The sequence below is a fragment of the Pongo abelii genome, chromosome 2 (genome assembly GCF_028885655.2).
Source record: "Pongo abelii isolate AG06213 chromosome 2, NHGRI_mPonAbe1-v2.0_pri, whole genome shotgun sequence".
Lineage (NCBI taxonomy): Eukaryota > Metazoa > Chordata > Mammalia > Primates > Hominidae > Pongo > Pongo abelii.
This window is the reverse complement of record NC_085928.1, coordinates 181,626,407-181,639,885: the sequence shown is the minus strand read 5'-3', so window position 1 is coordinate 181,639,885 and position 13,479 is coordinate 181,626,407. Positions and strand designations below refer to the sequence as shown.

The 13,479-nt window shown below is 38.1% G+C and overlaps 1 protein-coding gene across 7 annotated transcripts in view; it reads left to right on the top strand.

Annotated features, from left to right (window-relative positions):
* Positions 1-13,479, top strand: part of PLD1 (phospholipase D1) — a 210,026-nt gene that overhangs the window by 98,759 nt on the left and 97,788 nt on the right. For all 7 annotated transcript variants that reach the window (XM_002814286.6, XM_002814285.6, XM_054552993.2 and 4 more), the window contains 3 exons: positions 2,267-2,416; positions 3,129-3,212; positions 12,555-12,636. In XM_002814286.6, the coding sequence (XP_002814332.3) occupies positions 2,267-2,416; positions 3,129-3,212; positions 12,555-12,636 (316 nt within the window). The remainder of the gene's footprint in view (positions 1-2,266; positions 2,417-3,128; positions 3,213-12,554; positions 12,637-13,479) is intronic.

The window sequence follows — 13,479 nt, the reverse complement described above, 5'->3', positions numbered from 1 at the left end:
GCCTGCATGGCAGGGATACAGCTGGCTCCAACACTCTGTTTTCCTTCAAACTTCAAATTTGGATAACTTATTTTTCCCTCTTAGTAGTAGGCAGAATTCTGACACTTGGCATTAAGAAAAAACTTTCTGTAATCCACTCTGAATTTTTTTTTTTTAGCATTTATAACTCTGTAAGAGTTTAGGATAGTTTAGTTATGAGTGACAGAAAAATCTAAAGCAAACTGGCTTATACCAAAGAGAACTAATCAGCCATGTTGAGCATGCCTGATTCCCTTGTGGTAGCAAGATGGCCACCTCCCACACTCACACCAAATTCTGTGGAAGCAAGAGAGTCCCTTCCTGGCACTCCTGAGCAAGTCTTCACATTTGCTTAGGAATGGCTGAAAGGATACTCATGTCCGTTTGTTATAGGAATGGATGAACAAATGGACATGAGTATCCTTTTTTTCTGGTATCAATATGTTTAATTGATTATTATTGCAAAAGAACAGTTTTCCTGGTCAGGCGCGGTGGCTCACGCCTGTAATCCCAGCACTTTGGGAGGCCGAGGCGGGCGGATCACAAGATCAGGAGTTTGAGAACAGCCTGGCCAATATGGTGAAACCCTGTCGCTACTAAAAATACAAAAATTAGCCGGGCATGGTGGTGCGCGCCTGTAGTCCCAGCTACTTAGGAGGCTGAGGCAGAAGAATCGCTTGAACCCAGGAGGCGGAAGTTGCAGTGAGCCGAGATTGCGCCACTGCACTCCAGCCTGGTGACAAAGCAAGACTCCATCTCAAAAAAAAAAAAAAAAAAAAAAAAGCCGGCACAGTGGCTCATGCCTGTAATCCCAGCACTTTGGGAGGCTGAGGCAGGCAGATCCCCTGAGGTTGGGAGTTCAAGACCAGCCTGACTAACATGGAGAAACCCCGTCTCTACTAAAAATACAAAATTAGCCGGGCGTGAAGGTGCATGCCTGTAATCCCAGCTACTTGGGAGGCTGAGGCAGGAGAATCACTTGAACCCGGGAGGCGGAGGTTGCAGTGAGCCGAGATAGCGCCATTGCACTCCAGCCTGGGCGACAGAGCGAAACTCCGTCTCAAAAAACAACAACAACAAAAGAACAGTTTTCCTATGATTAGTGAAATAGAAAACTCACAATATGTTCATGCCAGAACCACCTTCTGGAACCAGGAAGATGGAATATGCCATTTTGCTTAGCTTTGTTGAAGAGAAGGGACGGCTGTCATGAAGCACAATTGGGATGACATTTCCAGAAGCTGAGGGAATGGATACTAGGGAGCACAAAGGGAAGTGCCCTCTAGAGCAGGGGTCCCCAACCCCCTCAGGGTACCCGTCCGTGTCTTATTCGGAACTGGGCCGCACAGCAGGAGGTGAGCAGTGGGCGAGGGAGCATTACCACCCGAGTTCCGCCTTCTGTCAGATCAGCCACGGCATCAGATTCTCACAGGAGCTCGAACCCTATTGTGGATTGCACATGCGCGGGATCTCGGCTGCGGGCTCCTCACGAGAATCATCACTTCCTGATGGCCTGAGGTGGAACAGTTTCATCTCGAAACTACTCCCCATAATCCGTGGAAAACTTGCCTTCCACAAGCCTGTCCCTGGTACCAAAAAAGTTGGGGACCACGCCTGTAATGCCAGCACTTTGGGAGGCCGAGGCGGGCGGATCACAAGGTCAGGAGATCGAGACCATCCTGGCTAACACGGTGAAACCCCGTCTCTACTAAAAATACAAAAAATTAGCTGGGTGTGGTGGTGTGCGCCTGTAGTCCCAGCTACTCAGGAGGCTGAGGCAGGAGAATGGCGTGAACCCAGGAGGCGGAGCTTGCAGTGAACTGAGATCGCGCCACTGCAGTCCAGCCTGGGCGACAGAGCAAGACTCCATCGCAAAAAAAAAAAAAAAAAAAAAAAAAGTTGGGGACCGCTGCTCTGCAGGAGCCAACAGCTCTCTAATTAACACATAAAATAGAACCTCACCTTACCCCTCTTTCTTTAACCTCCTCATGGCCTAGCACACAGCTCTAGGTCTATGGTAAGTACCTTTATGCATGTTTGCATGAGTGAATGAATAAGTAACCTGAACATTTATTTTTGTTATATTGAATGTATTTTTAGAAATACTACCAAAAAATGTTAAATGCCTGCTTTCTTGATGTTCTTTCCCTCAAATTTTCAGTTTATGTTTGGTATACTACCAAATAAAAAAGAGCGTGAGATAGAACAGAGTGACCATTCTTTTCAATATTTGGCTTTTTCTTTAAAGGACACTTATTTTAAAATGCAACAGCTATAGACATGCTCGGTGGTGGGGAGGGGCTATAGAAGAATTCATCCAGAAACATGGCACCAACTTTCTCAAAGATCATCGATTTGGGTCATATGCTGCTATCCAAGAGAATGCTTTAGCTAAATGGTAAGTTATTATTGCTCTAAGCCTGTCAAGGCAGTCATAGCATCTAATATTACACTGGCCTAAATTCACCTGGAATCAGTTTTCAAAACTGTGAAAGATTATGCGTTATGCTTAACAAGGGCTTCTCTTTTTGTGATAATTATGGGACTACCTGATTATAGATTAGTTTCTCAATTGTTGCTTTAAAGATTTTTCACAGTGAGCTTAGCTTGCTTTAGATTTTGAAGTTTGAATTTTAAAGCTAACTTCATACATTTCTTTAATGATGCAAATGGGAGGTTTATTTAAGTCATTAACCCTAATTTAGGAAAAAGCATTTACTTGCTAGATATTTCTTTTAAATAAAGTCACGCTTAGCATGTTTTTCTCCCCGTGGATTGAAAGCTTGTTTTGTTTTCAGTCTCAGAAGAAAAACTGTATGTAAGTTCAAAAGGATAGGAGAATTAATCTGGCTCCTTATGATGATGAGGCTCAATAAATTTGTTGTTCTCTAAGCAGAGAAAAATCAGGCTGCTTACACTTACTACTCTTCCTAGGCCGCAGAGGAAACTTGGTATTTTCAATCCTTGTTTTCCAGGTACACAAAAGCAATGGTGGTTATGTGTTATGTGGAGACTCCAGGCAGTGGCTTCCATGTTTTGCTTTACCATAAGATACATTTCTTTTCTTTTCCTTTTTAATAACAAAAAGGAACAATAAACTTGTCTTTCAGGTATGTTAATGCCAAAGGATATTTTGAAGATGTGGCAAATGCAATGGAAGAGGCAAGTGAAGAGATTTTTATCACAGATTGGTGGTTAGTATTTGTCCCTGGGAATGTTTTCTGGAAGTCTCTATGTTTAGAAATGTACAGTGGTATAGTGCTGTTCAAGAATTACACATTATGAAAATCAGCTGTATCTATGGATGGTTTGGCCAGAGTCTCAACCAATTGACTAAGCCTTCAGTGAAAAGCCTTTTCAAAAATCTTGGCCTCAACAATATTCATAAAATACTTAGTTTGAACAATTAGGTTTTATATTTGCATTTGGAAGCAGACTTCCAAGTTTTCATGTCAGTAAAGATTATGCTGTAATACAAGTACAGTTATAGAGGTAATGGTGTCTTTGGATGTCGTTTTCTAATTTTGGTATGTCTGTCATGAGGGCCAGTGAATATACTTCTTCTAAATTGTCCTTTTGATGTTGAAATAGTTCCACTTGCCTGTTACCGTGAAAATATCCTCTGTAATGACTAGGCCTGGTCAGCTGTTCTAGAGATACATCCGGTTTCAACTTTGTGACCACCTTAAAAAGATATCCATAGGAGTTGCTATGCTTATTAAAGTCACCAGAAGCCTCATATCTGAAACTCATTTAGCTCTTGGGAAATTTACTCCTGTAGTTGGTGTAGGCATTCTAGTCTGACTTCAGTTCCAATCATTCATCTGCCTGGAAAGTTAAAACCCATTACACATGCCAACACTGGCTACAATGGACATGGAAATGTCTAAAATGTGTTTTCCTTCTACGAACTTAGTAGTAGGTGCCTGAATTACCCTTTATTTTACTCTATCCGGTTTTCTTCCAAAAGGTACCTTATAGGAACTGTTAATATATCATCATAATTTATTCCCTTCTAATTCTAGGTTTTGTGGGCAATATCAATATCTAATTCAAGAATGCGAACACATCTTTTGCTTCGGTTGTCTGGAATCTATAATTCTAAGGCATGCTTTCTTAACCTTGGCCCTATTGACATTTGGGGCTAGATAATTCTTTGTTGTAGGGGGCTGTCCTCTGCATTGTAGGATGTTTAGTGGCATCCACTAGGTACCAGTAGTAAGTTGCCGGTTGTGACCACCAAAATATCTTCATACATTGCTAGATGTTCCCTGGTTGGGGTTGGGAGAGGATGCAAGATCCTTGTCGGCTGGGAATCACTGATCTAGAGGGGATAGACAGGGTATGTGGTGGCCAGCATGCTCATGCTTGTGGAGGAGCTTAATTCTGGTCTTTCTATTCTTACCAAATTTTGTCTTTTCAGTCAGTTACTAGGAGGAAAAAATGTTTCATACTTAGGAGCTATTTCTGTGGTTGAATATTTTATGAACACTTGTGATAATAAATTTGTGCCAGTGAGTACTATATTCTTTAAAAAATATTTCTGAAAGTTTGGTGAAGATGTGAGAGAGACTAAAAATAATTTTTCTATTGAGCCTAGATTTTCATGCTTTATGTCTGAACACCAAAATTTTTTTAACTTTTAAATTCAGGGGTACAATTGCAGGTTTGTTAAATAGGTAAACTTGTAGCATGGGAATTTGTTGTATGGATTATTTTATCACCCAGGTATTAAGTCTAGTACCCACTAGTTATTTTTCCTGATCCTCTCCCTCTACCTTCTGAAAGGCCCTAGTGTGTGTTGTTCCCTTGTATGTGTCCATGTGTTCTCATCATTTAGCTCCCACTTACAAGTGAGAACATGTAGCATTTGGTTTTTTGTTCCTGTGTTAGTTTTCTAAGGATAATAGCCTCTAGCTCCATCCATGTTGCTGCAAAGGACATGATGTCATTCTTTTTTATGGCTGCATAGTATTCTGTGGTGTATATGTACCACATTTTCTTCATCCAGTCTACCATTGATGGTCATTTAGGTTGATTCAATTAAACATATAAAGAGATGGAACCCTGAATGTTTTCCTCTCTACTTTCAGCAAGAGAATGAATCAGGGGGTTATTTATTTTTCACGACTGAACTAGGATACCATTTTATTACAACACATCATTAGAAATGAAACCTTCACAGTAACTTCCCTCAAACAAGTAAAGAAAATTCTTGTTGTACAAGCATATTGCAAAAAGGAGCATTCAGAAACTTAACCAAACTCTAGTATGGGTAGATCTGAGAGAGTGGGGTTATCTACCACAGTCTCTGTATGGAGTCTGTATGTTAAATGTGTCAGAAATAGAATTAATAAAACAGGAAAATACAAAAGAAAAACAATGAACAGAGATTTTTAAAAGAGGGAGTTTGTAAAGGGTAGAGAAACAGAAGAGACGAAGGTTGGGCTGGAGACAAAGGTTATAAAGAAAATAAATCAGCATTGCATTACTAACTGACTCACAAACAAAGACTATTCCAGGTAAAAGAATATGTTTAAATGTATTTAAGTTGGTTTTAAATGCAACATTCTTTAAGTTGGTTTTAATATTGTTAGTGTTTTTCAAATGATGGGTTGAGCCTCTTTAGTAATTGTGTATTAAAATAATTTGGTAAGTTGTGACCAGCATTTAAAAAAAAAAAAGAATGGCATAGGATAGGAAAGGGAAGGGAAGAGAAAGAAAGGGTACAATGTAAGTGGTAATAAGGGCTACTAATTTTGGAAACTTTTATTTCGGTTGTAGATAGATAGATAGATAGATAGATAGATTGACTGACTGACCAGGTGTTGGTTTGGGTGTATAATGTGTTTCTTTCTGCAGCTTATGGTCCAAAAGTGTAAAAGTTTTAAAGCCACTGACTTTCAAAAACGGTTAGTAAACTTTTTCTTTAAAGAGCCAGAGAGTAAATATTTTTTTAGGCTTTTCAAATCATGTATGGTCTCTGAAGCATATATATTTTTTTTACAACTCTTTAAAAATATAAAAACCATTCTTAGTTCACAGGCCATACTAAAACAGTCTATGGGCAACATTTGGCTTGTGAGCTATAGTTTGTTGACACCTATCTTAGAAGATAGATTTAATTTACCACATTTTATCAATACTAAGAGCTAAATGTAGTGTTTTCCAAAGTTGTACCATTTTACATTTTCACCGGCAGCGTATGAGAGTTTCAATTCTTCCACATAATTGCTAGCACTTGATGTTGTCAATCTTTATTTCAAAGGGTATACAATAGTGTTTTATTACAATTTTAGCTTGTATCAGCAACATCATTTCATGTTGAGCAAATTTTCATGTGATATTTGGACATTGGTTTAACTGTTCAAATCTTTTCCCTTTTTTTGAGAGGGAGATTTTGTTAGTCTTCTTATTTAGTTGTAGGAGGTATTTGTACGTTCTAGTTAAAGTGGTTGTTCCATTTCATTCTGGCCTCCATGATTTCTGTTGAGAAATTCTCCGTCACTTGAATACATTGTTCCCCTCTAAGTAATGTGTTATTTTTCCTCTGAGTGGTTTCAATATTTTCCTTCCGTCTTTAGTTTTCAGCAGTTTGGTTATGATGTTTGGGTTTATCCTGTTTGGGGTTCTCTGAGCTTCCTGAATCTGTAGTTTTATGTCTTTTGCTAAATTTAAGAAATTGTTAGCCATTATTTCTTTACACATTTTTTCTGAACTTTCCTCTTTCTCTCCTCCTTCTGAGTCTCCAATGACACAAACAGTGTCTTATTTATTTGCCTTCAAATTCATTGACTCTTTCCTCTATGACAGGCTCCCCAACCTCCAAGCCAAACTGGTCCCCAGCCTGTTAGGAACCAGGCCACACAGCAGGAGGTGAACCAGAGGTTGTGGGGGGAGGTAGCGAGCATGAGCATTACTGCCTGAGCTCCGCCTCCTGTCAGATCAGCCGCGGCATTAGATTCTTGTGGGAACATAAACCCTATTGTGAACTATGCATGTGAGGAATCTAGGCTGCCCACTCCTTATGAGAGTCTAGCTAGTGCCTGCTGGCCCATCTGAGGTGCAACAGTTTCATCCAGAAATTATCCTTACCCCCAACCCCCACCCATGGAAAAATTGTCTTCTATGAATCTGGTTTCTGGTGCCAAAAAGGTTGGGGACTGCTGCTGTATGATCTCCATTCTGGTACTGAGCCTATCCTGCGAGGTTTGGGGGATTTATTGTTTGCTTTTGTTTTTCTAGTGTTTTTGGTAATTGTGTTTTTCACTTTGAATACTATGCAGCCATAAAAAATGATGAGTTCATGTCCTTTGTAGAGACAGGGATGAAATTGGAAATCATCATTCTCAGTAAACTATCGCAAGAACAAAAAACCAAACACCGCATATTCTCACTCATAGGTGGGAATTGAACAATGAGAACACATGGACACAGGAAGGGGAACATCACACTTCGGGGACTGTTGTGGGGTGGGGGGAGGGGGGAGGGATAGCATTGGGAGATATACCTAATGCTAGATGACGAGTTAGTGGGTGCAGTGCACCAGCATGGCACAGGTATACATATGTAACTTACCTGCACATTGCACACATGTACCATAAAACTTAAAGTATAATAATAATAATAATTAAAAAAAAAAGAAAACAACAACCAAAAAAAAAAAATTTTATTTGGTCCTTCTTTATATCTTTTTCTATAAGACTTTTTTTGTCTTTCCATTCATTTTAAGAGTGTTCACCCTTACTTAGAGCATTTTTATAATATCTGACATAGCCTTAAATAGATAATTTCAATATCCATGTCATCTTGGTATTGACATCTGCTGTTCCCTTTTCCGTACAAGATAAGACTTTTTTTTCTGGTTCTTTGTGTGCCGGGTACTTTTATTGTATTCTAGAAAATTTTATTATTATGTTATAAGACTCTTGAGTCTTGTTTGAATCCTGTGGAGAATGTTAGTATTTTTGTTTTAGCAGGCAATTTACCAATTTCAGTTCAGGCTTAAAGTTCCAACCAGCCTTTTATAAGTGTTGTTTTAATGTCGGTTTTGTTGTTAATGCCTTTGTGGTGCTATTCAGATCTGTCCCATATGTGTCCCACCTAGTAGCCAGTCTGGGACTTGGGTGGTGGTCCATTCCTCAGTTCAGTTCTCAGCCTCTTTGGTGTGATGTTTAGGATGAAATCCATGCATAGGCAGCTTGCGGATTGAGCCACGAAATCAGAAACAACTTTATGGAGCTGCTTTTCTGAGCTCCTCTCCCCTGTTTTTAGTTTCCCATGGCTTCCCTTTTTAGTCTTCTAGCCAGAAAGATGTGTTTTTATTTACAGTGCTCTGCCATGTGCTTTCTCTGATGGCACCCGTGTCCAGAGCCAAGCCAGGTGTATTTACATCACCATTGGAGAGGAAATTTCCCCTGCCTCAGAGGTTTTAGTAACTTTGGGCTCTCCACTGCAGCCCTGTCACTACCAGAGACCCTTTTCCTTCTCCCCAAGCCTGAACTAGAGGATTTTTGAAGTTCTCTCTGTGCCAATGCCTGTTTCCAAGTTTTCCCTCCAAGTCAAGGAATCAAAGGGGGAAAAATGTTAAACTTACCACTGGTTAGGTGGTACTTCAAATTCTGTTCTTCTTTTTCTATATTGAGGCTTCCACTTATTTAGCTCTTATGTAATTTTTCTCAGCAATATTTTGTATTTTTCTATGTATAGGTCTTATACATATTTTGTTAAATTTTTCACTGAGTACTTTATGTTTTTTGATATTATTGTAAATGGTATTTTAAAGTTCATTTTCCATACAGAACTAGAAATGCAATTGATTTTTGTGTATTTACCTTATAGCTTGTGACCTTGCTAAATTAATTTATTAGTGCTAGTAGCTTTTTTGTAGATTGCTTAGAATTGTCCTATAGATGATTATGTGATCTATGAATAAAGACAGTTTTACTTCTTCTGTTCTGATCTGTATGCTTTATATTTTATTTTCTTGCCTTGTTGCACTGGCTAGTATCACCAGTAAAATGTTGCATGAAAGTGGTGAGAATGAACATCTATGCCTTGTTTCTAATCTTAAGAGGAAAGCATGCAGTTTTGTTATATTATGTATGATGTTAGAGATAGATTTTTTTATAGGTACCCTTTATTACACTGAGGAAGTTTTTTTCTATTTCTAATTTGTTGGGAGTATTTATTGTTAATGGATATTGAATTTCATCATCTGCATTTGTTGAAATAATAATATTTTTCCCCTTTTTGTTGTTACTGTGGTGAATTGCATTGATTGATTTCCAACTTTTAAACCAACCTTATATCTTAGGATAATCCCACTTGATCATGATCTAGTATTATTTTTGTAACTTGCTATGTTTTTGGTAAGTATTTTTACTTCTGTGATCATATGGGATGTTCTTATTTTTCTTTTCTTGCATTGTCTTTATTTGGTTTTAGTATCAGGATAATGCTGACCTCATTAAATAAGTTAGTAAGTTTTCCTCCTTTGTTTACTGAAAGAATTTAGGTAGTACTAACATCATTTCTTTCTTAAATATTTGATAAAATTCATATATTTAATACATTCTGTAAATATTTAATAAATTCTGTAAAGTTGGCAGAGTCCATAGTTTTCCCTGTGGGAAAGTTTTAATTACAAATTCAGTTTTTAAATAGCTATGAAGTCAGTTTCAGTTTCTTTTTATTTTCATTATGAAAATATTTTATTCAAGGAATATGTTTATTTTATTTAAATTACCACAAATATTGGCATACAGTTATTTTTAATAGTTATTATTCATTTAATATAATTTTAATGCCTCTAGGCCCTATAGTGATTCCCTGTGTTTCACTCTTTTTCTTTTTTTGAGACAGGGTCTTCCTTTGTTGCGCAGGCTGAAGTGCACTGGCATGATCATGGCTCACTGCAGCTTCAACCTTCTAGGTTCAAGCAATCCTCCTACCTCAGCCCCCCGAGTAGCTGGAACTACAGACATAAGCCACCATACCTGGCTAATTTTTAAAATTTTTTCATAGAGACAGGGTCTTGCTATGTTGCCCAAGCTGGTCTCAAACTCCTGGGCTTATGCAATCGCCCAGTTTAGCCTCCCAAAGTGGTGGGATTATAGATGTGAACCCATCCTTTCAATCATTTTTTTGTCATTTTTTTTTAGCCTTGCTAGAAGTTCACAAATTTTATTGATATTTCAAAGAGTCAACATCTAGTTTCGTTGAATTTTCTCTGTATTTTTTCAGTTTTATATTTCATCAAGTTCCACTCTTATATTTATTATTCCCCCGTCTTCTTACTTTGGGTTTAATATCTTCTTTTTCTGTCTTTTAGGAAAGGAAATTCTGATTATTAATTTTTAATTTTTTGTCTTTCTCATGTAAGCATTTAAAGTCATTAAATCTTCTAAGTGGTACACTTACTGAGAGGTACATTTTAACATCTCTACAATCAGGATGCATCTTATGCTCTTACAATTATAGTTGTCATGATGTTTTCTTTCTTAGTGGTACATGCAGTAACGATGCATCCTACAGTCACTGGTGTCCTAGATCCAATGAAATGTAATATTAAACAATAACTTTGTTTACAATTAAGTAAAGATCCTTACATAATAATGCTTGGTAAGTTATAGCTGCTTTCTTCTTGCCATGCAGCCATGGTTTATACTTTTATAGCATGATATAACAAAATCTTTTTTTCTTTTTATGCATTATCCTCAAAATTGAGGGCTCCTTGAGAGCTATCTTAAGATTCTTCAAAGTATCTAGTAGAATGCTGAGCATACAAGGGTACACATGTTTGTGGATTAAATGAAATAAATGATGATAAAGATTTAATTGCAGAGTATAACATTAAAAGTCTCCCCCAAACTGAAGCTCTTTGAGCCCATATTTAATGTACACATCAAAAAATTGCAATTGTGTATATGTTGTTGGACATCTCTCACTTTTGATGAACTAGCAGTGCACAGCAATGCATTTTACTATTTTAAAACAGATTTCCTTTTAACACTTTGATCTTTTCTGATCAATTGCTGTGCTTTATTTGTTTGTTTGCTTGTTTGGACATAGATTACCTTTGAGTTTGTTTCCTACTCTAAATTAAATATGCAAGTACTTACACTGTCCAAACTCTTCCATTTGTCTGTTTCCTTATTTATTTTACCCAATAACGTTTCCTTTAGAAACTTTATCTCTGGGTTTTTATTTTCTTTAACTGGATGAAATAGAGCATAAAATTGATTTCTTTTAATCTCCTTAGCTCCTTAAAGCACTGTTGCTTTCACATGCTTAGAGGACTCCCTGGGAGGGCAATACTCCAGTGCAGAATTCCATAAGGCTTTCATCCTGACATAGTCTACCCCTGCTCCCTCAGGTCTAGCAGTTCAGTGGAGAAAGGAGTATTTTCTACTGCTTCTTTTTTCTAATGACAGGGAAGTTACATCATGTACATATTTAACTCAGAAACTAACTTTAGAACCCAGCCCCAGGGGAAAAATGACTCTATTGTACTCTTAGCTGCCTTGTGAAGCTTAGCTTACCTTAGCTGCCTTATGCCTTACTGAAGGAGAAGAGCCTAGGAAAAATTTCATGTATCAGCCGACCTTCCTTCTCCCCTGTCCAGAAAGCTCCAGGTTCCCTCAGAGGCTGCTTCTTTGCATAGGAAGTCAGTGCGTCTGTGTATCCATTATAATGCTTTTAGTTTGGGGTAACAGAATGTTCAACTAAAGAGGGCTTTAAACACTGAGGATTAATTTTTCACATTTAATGTTAAGTCTAAAGTTGGGCAATTCTGAGGTTGGCAGAGTGGTCTAGTGATTCTGGGGTTATGGTCTTCCCCTTAGAATTTCAATATTGCTGCACCCCTGTAAGCATCATACTCCCATACAACATCCATTCTAAAGCTGGAAGTGTGGGCGGGGCTTTCTCTGAGAGAGAGGGAGAGAGAGCGTGAGAGGGAGGGAGACAGAGAGAGAGCGAAAGAGAGGGAGAGGGAGAGAGAGTAAAAGAGAGGGAGAGGGAGAGAGAGAGAGAGAGTGCGTGTGTTTGTGTGTGTGTTTCAGGGAGGAAAAACTTTCCCATTAAGCCCCTGTGTACCTCCTCATATATCTCATTGTTCAGGATTGTGTCACGTTGTGCTCTAGCTGCACAGGAGCCTGGGAAAGCAAGTATCTAGAATATTCAGAGTCTGTGGTGGGAGAGAGGCTCTGACAGCAGGGAAGAAGTTGGAGATTGGCTGTGGGTGGGCAACCAACAGTACCTGTGTGCATATGTGTGCATGTGGGTATGAGAGACAGAGAAAAGGAGGTGGGGGGTAGAGAGAGAGAGAGAGAGACTAAGATTGATGTTTTGTATGGTTAAAGGCTATTTTTCCCATACGAAGTTGTACCTAGACTCATAGTAAAGCTTTGGATTACCCACCACAATGGAGGATGATAATGGGGTTGAATTGGGCTGAAATTGCCTTTGCTTCCTATGACACAATCAGAACTTTATATTTTTAGTTACTTAAAATCTTGGTTTCATTGTTTCAGGCTGAGTCCAGAAATCTTCCTGAAACGCCCGGTGGTTGAGGGAAATCGTTGGAGGTTGGACTGCATTCTTAAACGAAAAGCAGTATGTACTTTCCCAGAAAATGCTGTTATAATTTTTTAACTGTCTGTTGTCTCTGAAATGCTTTTCTTTTCAAAGCCTTTCACACGTACAACTTTTCACTTTAGAGTTTGACAAAAAGTAGGATGACTAATGTTTTCCAGTTCATTTGGTTCTATTTTATTCCTATTGCTTTTGAGTGCATAAATATTTTAGACTAATTCACAGCATGGATTATGTTAGCATCTCTAATTCTTATTTTTGAATCAGTTATGGGTAGTTAATGTTATAGGCAAAAAAATTATAATAGAATTTCATCATTGAATAATAAATGATGAAATGGAGCATAGCATTTAATTGTATTCATTATTTTGTCATTTAAGCAAAAGAAAAACTCATCTGGAGAATGGTTTCAGCTAGATAGGGCTAACATGGTGTAGAATAATATTAAAGGGGGAGGAATAGTCACCGTTGGTGGTGTTTTTTCTCCAGTTTTGGTAAAGTTCGTGGTAAAAATGTGAAACTGTTTCCTGTGGAGTTGACCCTGTACATTCTGGGTGAACATTGAGTGTGTGCTTTTTAGGTATAAAAAGTAAATAACTGAAGCAGTCTAGGCTCACTAATGACTGCATTCATATTTCTAGTGATTTTTTAATGTAATAGGCCCTCAACAAAATTAAATCAGTTTAAATTAAAAATAGATCTGGATTTATTATTTAGCATGTCCAAATTAGGAAGTGCTAACTTTTTGCTATTATCAGAAACTGTCTTAACCTTTTTTTTTTTTTTTTTTGAGATGGGGTTTTGTTCTTGTTGCCCAGGCTGGAGTGCAATGGTGCAGTGTCGGCTCACTGTAACCTCTGCTTC